General features: G+C 42.7%; 2 protein-coding genes across 2 annotated transcripts in view; one reads left to right on the forward strand and one right to left on the reverse strand.

Annotated features, from left to right (window-relative positions):
- Positions 1–920: 920 nt before the first annotated feature.
- On the forward strand, positions 921–2,465 carry LOC132765549 (urotensin-2 receptor-like). The gene has a single exon (XM_060759830.2). The coding sequence runs from the start codon at positions 1,290–1,292 to the stop codon at positions 2,391–2,393; it is 1,104 nt and encodes a 367-aa protein (XP_060615813.2). The 5' UTR covers positions 921–1,289; the 3' UTR covers positions 2,394–2,465.
- A 10,800-nt stretch (positions 2,466–13,265) lies between these two features.
- The window catches only part of OGFOD3 (2-oxoglutarate and iron dependent oxygenase domain containing 3), a 40,550-nt gene continuing 36,967 nt past the window's right edge, over positions 13,266–16,848 (reverse strand). The window contains exon 9 of the mRNA XM_060759829.2: positions 13,266–15,791. Coding sequence (XP_060615812.2) covers positions 15,655–15,791 — 137 coding nt within the window. The 3' untranslated portion in view covers positions 13,266–15,654. The remainder of the gene's footprint in view (positions 15,792–16,848) is intronic.

The following is a 16,848-nucleotide window of genomic DNA, read 5'->3' on the forward strand; positions in this document are numbered from 1 at the left end:
CACTGGGAAAAAGCAACCAATAGTGGAAGGACCAAGGCAGTGACATCTCCAGTCCATCCCCAGTTTAGATATCAGTCAGCACTCCAATGGCTTAAAACAAGAAATAGTTTTCTAAGAACTACAGAGACACTCGCTGGAACACCCCAGCAAGCAAGAGTCCAAAAGGAGCAGGCTCAAACCCAGAACCTCAACCAATGGCTGATACCAAATGAGAGACTCCCTCCTGGGCACACAGAAAACTGGGCGACTTGGAAGGTGCTGAACAGACTGCGCTCTGGCACCACGAGATGCAGAGCCAACCTTAAGAAATGGGGCCACAAAGTGGAATCCAGGACATGCGAGTGTGGAGAGGAGCAAACTACAGACCACTGCTGCAATGCAACCTGAGCCCTGCCACATGCACCATGGAGGACCTTCTTATATTAACACCAGAGGCACTCCAAGTGGTCAGATACTGGTCAAAAGACATTTAACAGAATGCCAAGTTTGCAAACTTTGTGTGTGTGTTTTATAAATATAATGCAACTGTTTGGTTCGCTCCTGACACGAGAAATAATAAATGGGAGAAATAATAAATGACAAGATCTTTACTCTTATCTCGCAAAGAGCGCTGGTGCCTCGCCAAACTAGAACTCCCAGCCCCCTATAGCACTGAGCCAAGGCCTTTAAAGTGGTGCCAAAATGCTCGAATGCCACAGAGTATGCACCTTCATGATTTTTCCCCAATTCAAACAAATCCAATATCGGAAAGGCTTCTGGCGCCAAGCATTTCGGAAAGAGAAAACTTAATCGTCTCATTTTATATAGCTCGACACGGCGAGGACAACCGTGTAAAGTTGGAAATTCATAGATGCGGGAGGAGGAGGAGGAGGAGAGTGCCACTCCTCCTCCTCTGCTTGCGCTTCCGAGGCGGCGTGCTTTGGAGGGCACCCTCTTAAGACTTGCTAGTGCCCCGTGCCCACGCCGGACCGAGAAGAAGCGCCTTCCCTTTCCACGGGGTTCCAAGGGAGGAAGGAGGCAGGCAGGGAGTCGCCAGGAAGCCTTCTCTCCCTGCCCTCCTTTGCCGCCTCCGCGGGGCTCCTGGGCACCCGGTGCCCTGGGACTGGGAAAGAGAGAGCGCGCGCGCCTCCTGCGAGAAGCCCGCCTGCGACTGGCTGAACTGCTCACCCCGCGCGCCACTTGGAAGCCCTCTGCGCCCCTTTGGAGCCCGCATCCAGGTGCTCTGGGAAGTAAGACTGAGCGCGCGCGCACCCGCCCGTGATTGGCTGGACGGGGGGTCTGGGCCGGGCATGGAGCGCAACCTGAGCGCCAAGGAGCGGGCCAACGGGACCTCGGAGGAGGAGGAGGATTCGGCGGCGGAGGCGACCTTGGCGTGGGCTTTCGGCGTGGCGCTGTCGCTGCTGTGCGTGGCCGGCGTCTCGGGCAACACGTACACCTTGGCGCTGCTGTGGCGCTCGGGCCGGCGCTGCTGCTGCTGCTGCTGCTGCCCGCCCAGCTCCGCGGCCTCTTCCTCCTCCCGCGTGTCCCCGCTGGCGCCCTCCCTCGCCAGCCTGGCCCTGGCCGACCTGCTCTACCTGGGCTCCATCCCCTTCATCGTGAGCACCTCGCTGGCGCGCGACTGGCCCTTCGGGGCGCTGGGCTGCCGCCTCCTGCTCAGCCTGGACCTGCTCAGCATGCACGCCAGCATCTTCACCCTGACCCTCATGTGCGCCCAGCGGTACCGCGCCGTGGCCAGGCCCCTGGCTGCCCGGGGCTGCGCCGGGACCCCAAGGGCCCAGGGAGCGCTGGCTGGCGCCGCCTGGGCCCTCTCGCTGCTCCTGGCGCTGCCCATGATGCTGATGGTGAGCCTGGGCCGGGGCCCCGGCGGGAAGCACCTCTGCGCCCCCACCTGGAGCCCCCAGGCCTACCGCCTCTACCTGAGCCTGCTCTTCGGCACCAGCATCGTGGGGCCCGGCCTGGCCATCGGGGCCCTCTATGCCCGCCTGGCCCTGGCCTATCTGGCCTCGCTGAAGCGCCCGCCGCGCAAGCAGGAGCCCCGCCACACCCCACGCCGCAAGGTCCTGCTCCTGCTCCTCAGCATTGTGCTGCTCTTCTGGGCCTGCTTCTTGCCCTTCTGGCTCTGGCAGCTGGTGCCCCTCTACCACGGGCCGCTAGGCCTGGCCCGGCCCACCCAGAAGGGCATTCACTACCTGGTTACCTGCCTCACCTACAGCAACAGCTGCATCAACCCCTTCCTCTACACCTTGCTCACCCGCAGCCACCAGGAGTACCTCCGCAGCCGGCGCAGTGCCCGCTACCGCTTCATCTCCTCCTTCTGCCAAAACTCAGGAGCAGCCCAGAGGCAGCCTGGGGAGGGGGGTCTGGCCATGGCCACACTGTGTCACCCCAAGTGAATGGCCTCCCACCCAGCCTTGCATCTCTAGAATCTACCTCCAGGTGAGCCCAGCCCAGGTAAGGGCAAGGGTGAGCTGATGTGGTCTGTCCAATGCCATTTTCTGAATCAGCATCCCAAATAACCAAACTGAATCTAAAGTTGACCAAAAACCGATTAGTAACCCTTTTGGTACTAATGTTGGAGAGTGCTCCCTAGTCAAAGTGGTCCCTGGTCAAAAAAAAAAAGGGTGGGGAACCACTGATGTAGACTAATGCATAAGTCTAGGAATGTACATCCAAATACCCAACCCCAAAAAACTGAGTCAACTTCTTCACAGGTCACTGTAAGTACTGTATCCTAAGTTTTACAAGGAATGAAGGAACCACCCCTTCTCTGAGTAAAATGGCAAAAGGCGAGAGCTTTTTCAATTCCAGGAGAACCTAAAAGAAGCACAACCCCTTTCACGAGCATGGTGCCACTTCTGGACTTTTTGAATGTCTGCGTAGGAAAATGACTCCCTGAGGGATTGCTAGTACTTTATCTTCTCCACAGAACAACTCTCAACTTATCTACAGTCATATCAAAATCCATTATTTTAAACCCCTGTGCTGGCAGGACTGAAGACTGACAGGTCACAGGTTTGAATCCGGAGAGAGGCGGATGAGCTCCCTCTATCAGCTCCAGCTCCTCATGTGGGGACATGAGAGAAGCCTCCCACAAGGATGATAAAAACATCAAATCATCCAGGCGTCCCCTGGGTTTCTCAAGTCGCTCCTGACACGACAACCTCCCCCCCCCCCAAAAAAAAAAAACACAACCCAAAACCTCTCCTCAGCATATACACAACCGATGTAGTGAAGCAACCAAGTTGGAGGGAGGGGAATGTTGAACGCTCTCATTAAGAAGGCCAGACTTGGTGGAGGTGGTTGACAGGGGCGGAGCTGCAGGCTATTGAAGGCTGCTCTGCCCCCTGCTGTGCTCCTTGTTTCAGCGTGAGCTAGAAGGCAGGTTTCAAGCCCCCCCCCGAAATTTTCACCCCCCCCCCGAAATTTTCAACCCCTCCCAAAAAAAATTTCTGGCTACAGAAATATATTCAGAGTTTCCTTTTCTCAGAAGCCATAGCCCTATGCTCATGCTCTTGTTCACATGTTATATATTGGGTAGAGTTCAATTGTTAATAAAATCATTCAGTTAAAATATAATGGTTACATTTTTTAAAGGTTGTTTAAAACAATTTAACTAAAACAATGCAAGACCCTCTTACACTTTAAAAGCTGATCTTACGTACTACATGTAAGGTAAAAAACTGAAACTAGCAAATACAACTGCATGTACTACTTTTGTCTTTCAGTGATAAGTGTGCAAATTATGTGAATAGAGTCCATTCTCATCATTAGCCAGATGTGTCCAGGTCAGGCCATGTGAAAATGTGGTGAATTCATGGACCTGAGTTGATGGACTTCATGTGTCATCACCACAGCTCAGCATACTTTTGATAGATTATTTGTCACTATCACAAAACCCCTTAGTGCATTAAAAACAGCTTTGTGAGAGACGGCACTGATGGTGATAATGGCGATGGATACAAGGTTTCTGAAACAGGCTTAATGAGACAGACAGACTTGTTCTTGGTGGCACCTCCCTGAAGTAATTTGAAATCATTCTGTCATAATGATCCCACTTTCCTTCAGAGCTGAAGGAACAGCCAATTTCTATTACAGGTACTTCCTAAATATATTCTGGAGAATTATGTGTGTAATAAGAAAATAAAGCAACTCATCGATGTATGTCCTTCTGAAGCAGAAAGTATTTTTAAAATAATTATTCTGGCATTTCTAATGCATTCACTTTTGTGCTTATTACTGCAGTAGCACAGTACTGAGTGGCTTTATTGGAAGATAATGGAAAATGGCTTCCTGTTCTTTGCCCTAATTCATTGCTAACTAAAGCTCAGAGTAGGCTTGCCACTTCCAGCGTACCCCATACTGCTGTGCCTCATTTTTACTGAACTGATTAAGATTCTGCTCCCCTGATGGATCGCTGCTGTGGTCAAATAATCTGCTCTCCTGCTGGTTTTGTTGTACTGAAAGGTATAGCAGTGGGAGGCTAGTCGTAAGGCGGCAGAGCTAGCTGTAAGTTTAAATCTTTTCCATTGTAAAGTATTGAGGGCTTGTGGCATCCCACTGAGATTACATGCATCTTTCTTCATGCTGGTGTCTCTGTTCGGTAAAGCTGATCTTCATGGCAAAGAAATTTTCAAAGTGGCCAGATGAGAAATCTGTTCATGGAAACACTGCCCCCTCCCCCAGAGTAAGATAGTTACAGAGATTACAGCAGGCATGGGCAAACTTCGCCCCACCATGTGTTTTGGACTTCAACTCCCATAATTCCTAACAGCCTACTGGCTGTTAGGAGTTATGGGAGTTGAAGTCCAAAACCCCTGGCGGGCCGAAGTTTGCCCATGCTTGGGTTAGAGCCATTACAGAAAGTGGCTGCAAAGGGGTGTCTTGGCATGGCCTGCTTTTTGGCATTGGGAACTCTGCTGAAGAGGCAAGTTAGATCATCAGGGCCACTACAATGCAATACAGTAGTGTGGCTCTAGACTGCAAATGATGGTGCTAGACTGCAAAACTCCCATAGCCCTAGACAGAATCGCTAATGGTGAGGGATTGTGGGATTTTCAGTTTGATAATATTTGCAGGTCTGCTTGTCCCTCCCACTCATGGAACAAACAATGTTCACAGCATTTGGAGCTATAAATTAGTCTACAAAAGCTGATGCTACAATTTAATTTAATTAGTCTCAAAGGTACTAAATGATCTCTTTGCATACCAATATTGTAGACTCATCCAGCCATGCCTTTGAATTATGTTCACATAGATAAGGGGAAACTGTTCATGCTAATTGTCTTGCATAGGATCATATGCTTTGTTTTGATCCATGTACATCATCAGAGATCTCCTGCCACTGGAGTCATGTGTGTGTATGGAAAATAGATGCAAGGACCATCTTCACACACATGTACATTGTTCTACTTGGATTTGTTCTTACCTTAAAGGCAGAGTCAGAGATGTCAATAATTCATAGATTTGCCCATTTTTGATGGATGAGTTTCAGGTTTTTTCAGCATATTGATGTGGACAAGTTTCTTAGAGAGGTGAAGCCAACTACTTATCTCTTAGACCCATAGCCATCCTGGCTAACTAAAACTGCCAGAAGAGGACTGGCCTATTGGGTGGTAGAGATTGTTGATAGCCTTGGTAATAATGCTATCTTCCAATTTCTCTGAAAGAGATCTTGGTTGGTAAAAAAAACCCTTGAATGGACCCACCTTAGGTAACATCAGCACAATTTCTAATCCCCCTTTCTAAGTAAGGCCCTAGAGTGTGTAGTGACAACACAATTCCAAGTTTTCTTGAATGGAAAGCTTACCTGGACCCATTCCATTCTGGATTCAGGAATGATTATGGGAAAAATTGCCTTAATAGATGACCTACACCAGGAGGTGCTCTTCCTTGATCTTTCAGCAACATTTGATACCATTGGCCATAGTATTCTTCTAAGTTGTCTGGCAGATATGGGGCTTGGGGGCATTGTCTTGCAGCAGTTCTAGTCTTTCTTGGCTAAATGTTCTCAGAGGATCTTGCTGGGGGAACTGTGGTTGAATCAGAATAAAGCTATGAGGTTGCACATGAATCAGTATTGTCCCTTATTTTTAATATCTATATGAAGCCACAAGGAGAAGTCATCCAGAGCTTTGGAGTTTGGTATTATCCATGTACTGACGGTATAGTTCTTGGAAAATGCATCTGGAGTAAAATGCAGCAACCAGATGGATATCAGGTGTGCATTTTAGAGACCTTATAACATTGGTCTTGTAAGAACTACTCTGGCTTCTAATTTGTTTCTGAGCAAAATTGAAGATGATGGTGATCTACAACTGATTTGGACAGCGATATCTGAAAGACTATATCTTAAAAATAAAAACAAATTGATTCTGCATGCTTTGTTGTTGAGTTGTTGAGTCTTCCAGAACACTGAGATCTTCAGAGGAGGCCTTGTTGAGCGTCTCAACACCACATGAAATTAGGTTGGTTGGTACACATTGCAAGGTTTTTCTGCCACCATGCAGAAAAAGCACAATCAAAGCATCCCCTGAATGGTGGGAGGGAAATCGAGTTTGAAAGCAAGGAAGGTGCAGTGGAAAGAATCTGGGCTGTGAGGAAGGTGAGCAAAAAAGGCTTTTGGCAGCAAGAGAAGTGAGGAAAATGATGCTGTAAAGCATTTCAGCTTTTAAAATCTTTTTAGTCTATTTTTAAGAGTTTATCATGTGATGTGTTATGTTATGTTTAAGTTTAATTTTTTGTTAGTTTTTTGTTAGTTTTATCATTTTTATATTGAGATTGTTTTATCCACTGTTTTGATTTGTTATTTGTTTATTTTCAGCATTGAATGTTTGCAAATTTGTTATTTTGCTGGAAACTGCCCTGAATTCCATCAAGGAGATAGGGTGGGATATAAATAAAGTATTATTATTATTATTATTATTATTATTATTATTCAGGTGCCTCTGGAACATTTTTAATATTTCCATGTAAACAAGCACTCTGTGTTGCTGACATTTGGTTTTTTTCAATTGCTTTTCAGGGTATAATTGTTGATTTCCCTCTCAAGTTTTAAAATAGAATCCTCTAGACATAATTGAACATAAAAATGTACATTTTTAATGCTTGAAGGATGCTTTATAGCTGGCAGTGCATGTGGCGTGGGAGGTTGAAAGGTACTTAGGTGTACCAATTTCCTGCTGGAGCAAATTGTTGAGTGGCTTCGAAGGTTGGAATTCTGTGTACACTTCAGGTACATCGACATTGTAGAATTAGTGCAGTTTGACTCAAATTTAACTGTCGCGGCTCAATGCTACGGAATCTTTGGACTTGTAGTTTTTACAAATTTCTCAGACATCTCTGTTGTGCTGATCCTTCCTACACTAGAGTTTCCATGCTCCTATAGCATTCATTCTGGCAATTAAAATGGTGTCAAGTTGTAATACTGATACAATTGGGATTCAACCTTCTTTGGGAATAAAGTCCCATGGCCTCAGTGGGATTCATATCCACATAAACATACTTAATGCAGTGTTTGCCTTTTCTTAATACTTTGCTCTATTTTTCATTAACGAGACAGATAACAAAAATTAGACCAGCAGGTTAATTGAAGCATAGAAGAGAGAATGCCAAGCATTCAAATGAACACAAATAAATCAGCAATAACTTTCTACCATCTCCTTTTTTGATTCTCTGCAGTGACCAACTGAAATGGAGGCAGGGCTCCTGACATCTGTATACAATAAAAGAGGGAGTTGGTGTTAATGCTTTTTAAAAAAATCTTCCTAACCCTTAATAACAAGCTTCAGTTACCCCAAATTCCCTCACTATGCATCTGTTAAAGATATCAGATACATATTCTTCTTTGGATACATTTCTCATTAGGTTAGGATTTTGGTAATGGGAATTTCATGTACTCCTAACAGAAAGGAAAGATAAGGCAGACATGCGTGGCTCTAGTAACTTTTGTGCTGAATGTTCCCTTGCCAAGTTGTCACAGGAGTCCCTTAAAGACCGAAGCTTGATAACGATTGTTAGAAACTTCCTGCTTCATGGAAAACTTTCTGTTAAAATATTTTCCCCTCCCGTTTCTAGTAAGCCCCACTAATTACTTCTAGTGAAAATAAGTCTAAGAAAACTACTAGCATTAAAACATTTCTATTGATCCAGAAAAGGAGAAAATGGGTTCTAATGTCATGGGACCCCTGGAAAACTTCCCATTTAGTTGTATGTATATTATTCCAGCCAGACTTGTAACTGACTTGCTGCAATAATCCTTCTCATTCTCATGCGTTTAATTTTAAACAAAGATTTCATTCAAGTAAAATGAATCAAACATTATAGTATGAATTAGTGTGTGCTTTCAAATTATCTGTCCGATTGCAGTGACCCCATGAATTTCATTAGGGTTTTCTTAGGCAAGGAATACTCAAGAGTTAGTTTTGCCAATTCCTTCTTCTGAATGTAGCCTGGAGTACTAATCAGAACTGACTTTGCTTAGTTGCCAAGATCAAATGGCGTGTGGTCCCTTCTATTCCAGTTTTCCAACCTTCTTTGCCTGCTGATCTGGGAGTAAGATTCACATGTGGCTTCAGTGACAAAATGTGTTATTTACCAACCTACGTTACACCAGCAACAAGTTACGGTGGCAGCTTTCCTTTTCTGTAAGATCAGAATGAAAATGAGACAATGCAGCATGACAAGCTAGACCAGTTGAAATTCCCTTTTCTAAGCAATTGCTAAAGGTATAAAAGTGACCACCACTTTTGCTGTGTTATCAGTTAAGAGACAATCTGCAACAGACCAAATGCTTCTAAGGAAATGTGAAAATTGAAGCTTTGAGTATGTTTGAGTCTATTTTATAGGAGACAGCCGGGAGCCATTGGACCTTCCGAACATCTCCCACCATTGCACTGGCAACCCAAGAACATTCAGGGGGCTGCATGCTTCCCACTTCTGTTTATACACAGCAGGCCTTGTTTTGCTGCCCTGCAAGTTAATGGGAAGTCAATTTTGTTTTCTTCATTAAATGAATGTTGTTGATTTCATATCTGAATATTATCAGGACCACAGCTGTGCAATTTCCCAACAAAGGATGCTTCAAAGATCTTTTTGTAATAGAGAACAAATGGAACGATGTGTGATTTATCCATAGCATTGGGAAGCACAGCTAGGAAGCCACAGTGCTTCTTTATCTGTTAATTTCTAAATATTAGTATGTTTTTAAAGGTACAAAAGAAAACTACATCAATTTTGCTGTGATAAGAAAATGAGCCTAACAACAGGTCCAATCTTTTGCAAAGTTATATATATTTTCTGTTCTTTTGGTTTGGTACAGGTTGAGCATTCCATATCTGTAAATCCAAAATCCCCCCAAATCCACATTTGGGTGGCCGAGATAATGATAACCTTTGTTTTCTCATGGTTCAGTGTGAACAAACTTTGTTTCATTAACAAAATTTTTTTAAAAAGTTCTATAGAGGCTATGAGTATAAAGTATATATGAAACATAAATTAATTTTGTGTTGGGACTTTGGTCTCATCTCCAAAATATCTCATTATGTGTGTAATATTCAAATACAGGTATTCCAAAAAATCAAAACACATCTGGTCCCAAGTTTTTCAGATAAGAGATACGTAACTTCTACTAGGAAGAGAGTAGTAAAAGCTAAAAACAACTTCCCAGGGTTGTTGAAAGGACACAAGTGTAATAGCAACTGCTATAAAGCATTGATATACAAAATCTAATTCTCCATATGGTGTTGGACTATAAGTCTCACAATACCACATCAATGTTTAGGTTGGGTGGAGGTGATAGGAGTTGTGGTCAAACACATGATCATGAGATTCTCATATCTCATATACAATGAATACAGACATATTTTTTGAAACTGGACCAATGCATTTGGCAGTTAATACCCTGGATGCCGTTTTCAGCTCAGAACATATGGATCTGTGGGCGGAGGTAATCAATACCTCAAAGCTGTCATGGACAGATCACTTTCTGGTCAGGCCTAGTATCACAGCTACAACCTACCCCTGGTCCACTTTCAAAGGTTAACGGATCCTTGAGATTCCAGGAGGCTTTAGAGGATTCTATGGCTGGCATCACCAATGATCCTATTGGATCTCTGGTCAATACGTGGAATCAAAATCTAACCAGCGCTGTTGACAAGATTGCTCCAAAACAACCACTCAGACCAGTGACAGAATAGAAACTAAAGGTGAAGAACTGCTTTACATGGGATGTATAAAGAACATCCAATTTCTAACTCGATTGCCAATATGCAGGAGTGGTTTCAGACACGGCATTTCTCCCCACGTAGGTGTGAGCTGAAAAATGTCCAAAAACCATGTATGAAAACAAAATGTCTGTGTTATTATCTGAAAAAGCCATTCAAGATCACTTTAGACATCATTCAAGATCAGGGATTTTCTGTAACACCAGAACAGAAATATGCTAAAAGAAAAAGCTGCTGAAGCAGCCAGTTGTTACATTTAAACAACCTTGTTAGCATTCCCATAGTGATGCAAATCTGCCTCAGGCATCCATGGAACAAATTATCAGTGATTACCAAATTGTGGCATGGAACAAAATGTAGTTCTCTTGAGAACTGTAACGTGAAACATATCAGAAACAAAAGCATACTTGTGCTTCCTTAATAAAATGAGTCATTCTGTAAATGCTTCCCTTTTGTGTGTGGCTAAAGCTGTATCACCAGATAATTTTGCAGGTTCATATGCTTTATAGTCACTGCTAGCTAAGGTTAGTCAAATTTGGAGGGATGGAGGCTATGTCAAGCCTGGCCATTGCAGGAGCTTCCCAAGGGGGAGAATCATGCCTTGCTAGGCAAACGGTTGAAATGGTACTTTGTAAAAGTACAACTCTCACATCTTACCTAGTGTGGCTGGAGGATTTTGAGAGTTGCAAAAAGTAACGTGGACTCTTGCTTCACCCACTTAAAAAAATACTTAGGTGGTAAGTGATCTGTTATTTTACATCTGGTTTTCTTTCTAGTGCTGGAAACAGAACAGTTTCCAGGCCAAGTAGAGAAAGAAAGGAATATTGTTCTCAATTAAGATTCAGGTCAGGTTTAGTGTTCTACCCAATATCCCAGGGACTGGGCACCATATTTGTGACCACTGGCCACTACCATTTCTTTCACTCCTGGAAACTTGCTGCAGACCAGCACCAAAAGACTAGCACCAGCCCATCAACCATCACTTTGAATGGCTTAGGACAAATGCATGATTGTCGGCATACTTGTGGTCTGCTGATTTTTCCTACTGCACATAAGAGAAAAATTGACAAAAAATTGATTGGATACTTTAAGATGCAGTAGCCTGTTTTTCTAGTGTGGAATTTCTTTTCCTGGGTGAAGTATGATTAAAGATTTGGCTTTGCTGTTTCGTTGCATCTGTGAAATGTCGCCAGTTATAACCAGGAAAACCCCTTGGGCATAAATTTGCTTTTGAAGGAGCTCTGAAATAGCAAGATTTTGTTCAGTTTTGTTTTAAGGGAATTCAGACTCAGTCATCATGATTCCTGATTTCTCAGAAAAGGTCAGACAAATGGAATCTGCATTCTCATGGAGGCATGATCACTGCTGTCACCTAGCTGCCCCGTGCAGTCTGTTTTGAAAGCAAACCATCTTTGACATGAACATCTCCACTGTTGAGCAGCTTTTCCTTTCATGTATGTTAAGCTTCACTGTCATAAAGCAGCTCTTGGCTGCATTCTCTATGATCGCCTTTCATTATTGCTTCTGTAAGTATCAAGCCTTTCAAATGATAAAAAGATTCCAAATCATAGATAATGAACAAATGGTTGGTGAATGAAAACAGTAATTGATGCTTTCTTCATTGATTCGTTCTGAAAATTGTCATTCATAATATACATACAGTATTCCCAACCAATGTATCTCATTTGGGCATGGATTATATTTAAAATATCAATATTTAATCTTTCATAGGTACTACCAAACACAGCACTCAAACACGAATCAAAGAACATGAAAGGCACTGTGAATTAATTCAACCAGAGAAGTCAGCCATAGCAGATCACTTGATAAACCAACCTGGACATAGAATACTATTTGAAAACACAGAAGTGCTGGACGACTTTGACAAACATAATGTCAGACTATAAAGAGATGCCACTGAAATCCACAAGCATGTGGATGATTTCAAAAGAAAAGAGAAAACCATGAAAATGAACAAAATCTGGCTACTAGTATTTAAAAAAAACCCTCTGAAACCAGGACAGTAAATAAAGAACATCATTCAGAAACAAGGGAATTCCAGATAGCAAGTTATCAAGTGCCAGTTAACAGTTCCCAAACAACGGATGTCCCCAGGCAGCAACCACTAGGCTTTGCAGCTGCAAGGCTATGCAGTGCTAATCAAGCTGTTAATCAAGTGCTAATTGCAACATTCACACTTGTTTCAAATAAACAAGAGTTCTTTCTCCCATCTGGACACCTCACAGATACATATTCACCCCACTTGCCTAATTTCCAAAGATTCTGAACAAACCTCTGAGGATGCCTACCATATATGCAGATGAAACGTCAGGAGAGAATGCTCCTGGAACATAGCCATATAGCCTGAAAAACTCACAGCAACCCAGTGAATTTGGCCATTAAAGCCTTTGACAACACAGGAGTCATGATTATCTCTGCTACAAATCAGCAGGGTCACTTACAGATATACATGCAGGGTGTGTGCAAGATACACGTGATAGATGCCATTTCATTAGAAAACATTTTATCTTTATCGATTCTGGGGAAGAAGAATGACAGGCAATGGGGACTTGGCTGATCAGCAGAACTAAAAGGTGTTTGAAATAAATAGCAGGTAGATAGATAGGATTTGGAGAAATGGAGATAGCACTTTACTATAACAGGAAAACCACAAGGGACAGATGTGGGGAGAGAATAATCTTTTTCGTATTGCCAGAAAGAACTTATTTAAGGGAAAGCTCATCCTGTAGATCTGGAGGAAAATAAGAGCTGAAGTGATGTGAGATTTTAAGAGAAGCAGGCACTGCATTTGCAGTTTGCCTTCATAGCAAGTTCTCCATCCTTTTATCCCCTCTATTATTTGTCTAAGCGGGTGGTTTTTAAAAAAATATATTGCATATAGACCTTTTAGAGATTTCCCTTCCATTTTCTCCAAAGTGCAGCTTTCATCTGCATAGAGCAAATCAAATCTTATCATACAATTCAATTTTGCAGATAAAAATAAATGCAGATGCATGCAGGATCAAGACAACATGCACTTCCATATGGGTTGTTTCATGGTTTATTTGATGTGAATGTGTGACAAACATTCTGGAGCCTACAGGCATTTTGGCAATTATTGATCCCTGGTGTTAGTGTGTTATTCAAATGAACTCAGGCTCAAAGTAGTGTCAAGCTTTCAGGCTGCAGAAGGGTGAAATGGAAAACCTGAGGCCTGCATGCTGTTAGGCTTTTGCAAATCCTCCATTGGAAGGAGTGAGTGGTAAGCTGCAGACTGGAGGAGAGCTTTCCAACCTTGCACTTGAATATCTATCACTCCATTACATCTGCTTATGACTGGTTTTGTAGTGATAAGAAGCTCAGCATGTTTTACCATCTCTTGCTGGGCACAGAGTAGACTCTAGTATGGGTCTCCAACTCACATCTCCTTTGAGGGAGTCAGTCAGCTATGACACATAGGATTAAATTGTGCTCTCTTAAACCATGCCTCGCAGCAGTACTGACAGATAATTTAGCTTTTCAAAGAGAGGTAACAGTTTATACTTGGCTTCCCTTTATTTCCCATTTTCACAGGGTGAAGCGTTTTGTAATGAACAGCCAAGAATATCATAAAGTCACGCTGGAGGACCTAGAAAATGCCTAGAGAGGACATAATTTATTGGACATGGATACATAAAACTGTGGATAATCATCCCATGAATATGGGGTTCATACTGTAGCATTTTTGATCTATGCAATCCAGGAAAACCTGGAGCAAAAAGGATGTACACAATACACACACATTGAATTCTACAAGTCAGACAGTGATGAATTAACTTACACCTTTGTCTTACTTCTACCATCCTACTTGCTTGCCTCCATTTCCACTTTTTTTTCTCCCGCTGATGTCAGTCATATTTTTTTTACATCTTGAGACACTGGACTGAATAACAAGTGAACATGAATAAAAAGTTCAGCCTTCCCTAAGCTAAAATGCCATTCATAATAAAAAGCAAGACGTACATTGGTTTCCAGTTTATAACATTGTCCCATATAATATGATTTAAAAGTTGTGTGCAGCCAAATTATATTTTCCCTCAAGATGTCTCTGGCACTGTCCAGAGACATCTTGCTTATTGTTGTAAACAAGGAGTTATTTGAAGTTCTTTCACATTCAGTTTGATAACTGCATATCCTGTGCAGTTGATATAGAGTTCATTCCAAAAAAACCCCTAACAGATCCTGAGATTAGCTGAATATTTCGAATCTAAGGTACAGGTGGCGAAATAAATAGATTCCTTAAAAGAAGAGACGTATTCTCTACAAGTACACAGGTCAGATATCAAGCAGATTAAACATTTTTTTCAGAACAGTTTTATTTTATCCTGAGTAGTCACCTACCAATCAATAAAATAATTTTTCAGTTCATGTACAACCATGGGGTACAGGAACAACAACCATTCCAGTAGTCAAAGCACATGTTTCGTGTTCAAGATTAAAGATGGAAATGTTGCTTTTTCGTTTTTAAGAAAACATTTACACGAGTAGTGTCCATGAAGTTATAAAGCAAGGCTGTGCAAAGTGATCCAGGAGGGATTAGTGCTCCCCCAAATGACTTTTGCAGCTTACAACTCCCTCTATGTGCCCCCATTTTGTTTAATGAAAAAGTCATGGATACCTCCAAGGGCATAAGCATGCAGGCTTCCCATCTCCACGCTGAAAAAGGAAACCAGAACTTCAGTTCCACTGGCTTAATTTTAGGTTTTGTGTTTCATTTTAATCTTCATTGGATTTAGTGTAGCCTGCAGTTGATCTTAGGGGAGAGAATTTGGTCCTCACATACCTAAAATTTGCTCATCCCATTCTACTTTCATGGGTTCTATGTATACAGTTTGAAACAAAACATTCCAGTTAGTGTAAAATGTGCTAATGCACAAGCCAATAAACTTGTTGCCCCATTTATTTACCAAAGCTTGTACATTACCATGGAGAAAAGGAGGAGGAGAAATGTAGGGACCAATTATGGATGAGAGGAAGTGTGACGGAAGCCCCAAGGGTTGGAAGCAATTGAACCCGTCCTTCACAGCACATTCCTGAGTATTCATCTGCTCACCAGCTGTTTCATAGGGCACCCTATAGACGGAGTGAAGGAAATCCTTGTGGTGAGGAAATGTGGTAGCATATACAGCAATTTCTAAACTGTGAAGAGATCTTAAAGGGTGGGAAGAAACCAAACTACTGCCTTACAAAAAGCAAACTGACAGGGAATGTACAAAGATGGACCTTAAGGCACTGTTTGCAACACTTAAGAGGGCACAGAGTATATGAAAACAGCTCACATTTACATTAAACAAAGTTTAAAAGATCAAAAGCAGCAGCATTTACATGGGAAGTTAATATTTTCTTTTCCTCTCCTCTCACAGGGCTCCTCTTCTTAATCCATCTATGCCATCTGTTACGTTAGAACGGGATCCCCAATACCATGGTCTGGATTGCAGGTGAAGGAAATGGTGATGGCAAAACGGGTGCCCCACTGGACCTTTTCCACATGATGGAGGTTCTCAGAGCCAGACGTGAAGAAAGAAACCCGGCCTGGAAGTAAAGAACATACAGTAAGGCATGAAGGGACAGGATACTACTCTTGCATAGCAGTGAATTTCCAATATTTTGCTGCTGGATGCAAGACCCAGGGACTTATCTCTTGAAACAAGGTTTGAACACTCTAGAAAACCAAGACAGTGCTACCTAAATTTCACAGACTTATGTATGAAAGCCAGATGTGCAGATTTACCTCTCCTTGACTTTGACAAGTTTAAAGAGAATGCCATAGACATCTCCATGGGGCAAGCCCTATACAAATCATAGCAGCATTCTTGATACCGCCTTTTTGAGAAATGAAGCTGTCCAAAACACTGAGTGTCAGAGAAAATTTTGGTTTTACTGTCCTCCATCTCCATAGCCTGATGCTATCAGCCAAGCACTTTAATATATACATTTTGCTATCCTTGCTGTATAAAATGGTAGCCCCATTCTCCAGTACACAGTATGGGGTCCTTATTGTGGTAGGATGAAGATGCATTGCTTGCTCACTATCAACAACCAACCCAGGCCTGTGTCCTTTGTAGTGTCTAGAAATTGGCTGCTCCATTCAAATGGCCAGAGAAAAGCAGAACAAGGCTACTAACCCTCTGGGAAACAGAACATAGCCATGTGACTGATGCATATTGATAATTAAAATGTCCTCTTGCCTCTTCCTGGAAGAGTTGTTGAATTAGCTTTGCTGAAAAACAAGCACCTTTGTAGACTAAAATGTCACCTGATAGGGAAACTGTCCTGAGTACTAAAGACTTATGACAGGTTCCTGTTCCCAAAACGTTTCCCTTGATTGAAAAAAGACTCTACAAATAGATGCACAAACAGAGAGCACACGCACTTTTAAAGCAGAATATTCTCAGGTGTCCTGTTTTCTTGGTTGAAATGAATGATGTAAATATTATGTATGTGTGCATGTCATATGAAAACGCAAGATCAACATCTTAAAGATGATTGCAGACTCACCTGCTTCAGTTTAAGCAGGTTTGTGGCATGTTGTGCCTTTGTACATCATGTCACAACTCCTGCAAGCGTAGCAAAATTGAAAGGCACAGTC

Source organism: Anolis sagrei, chromosome 2 (assembly GCF_037176765.1).
Source record: "Anolis sagrei isolate rAnoSag1 chromosome 2, rAnoSag1.mat, whole genome shotgun sequence".
Lineage (NCBI taxonomy): Eukaryota > Metazoa > Chordata > Lepidosauria > Squamata > Dactyloidae > Anolis > Anolis sagrei.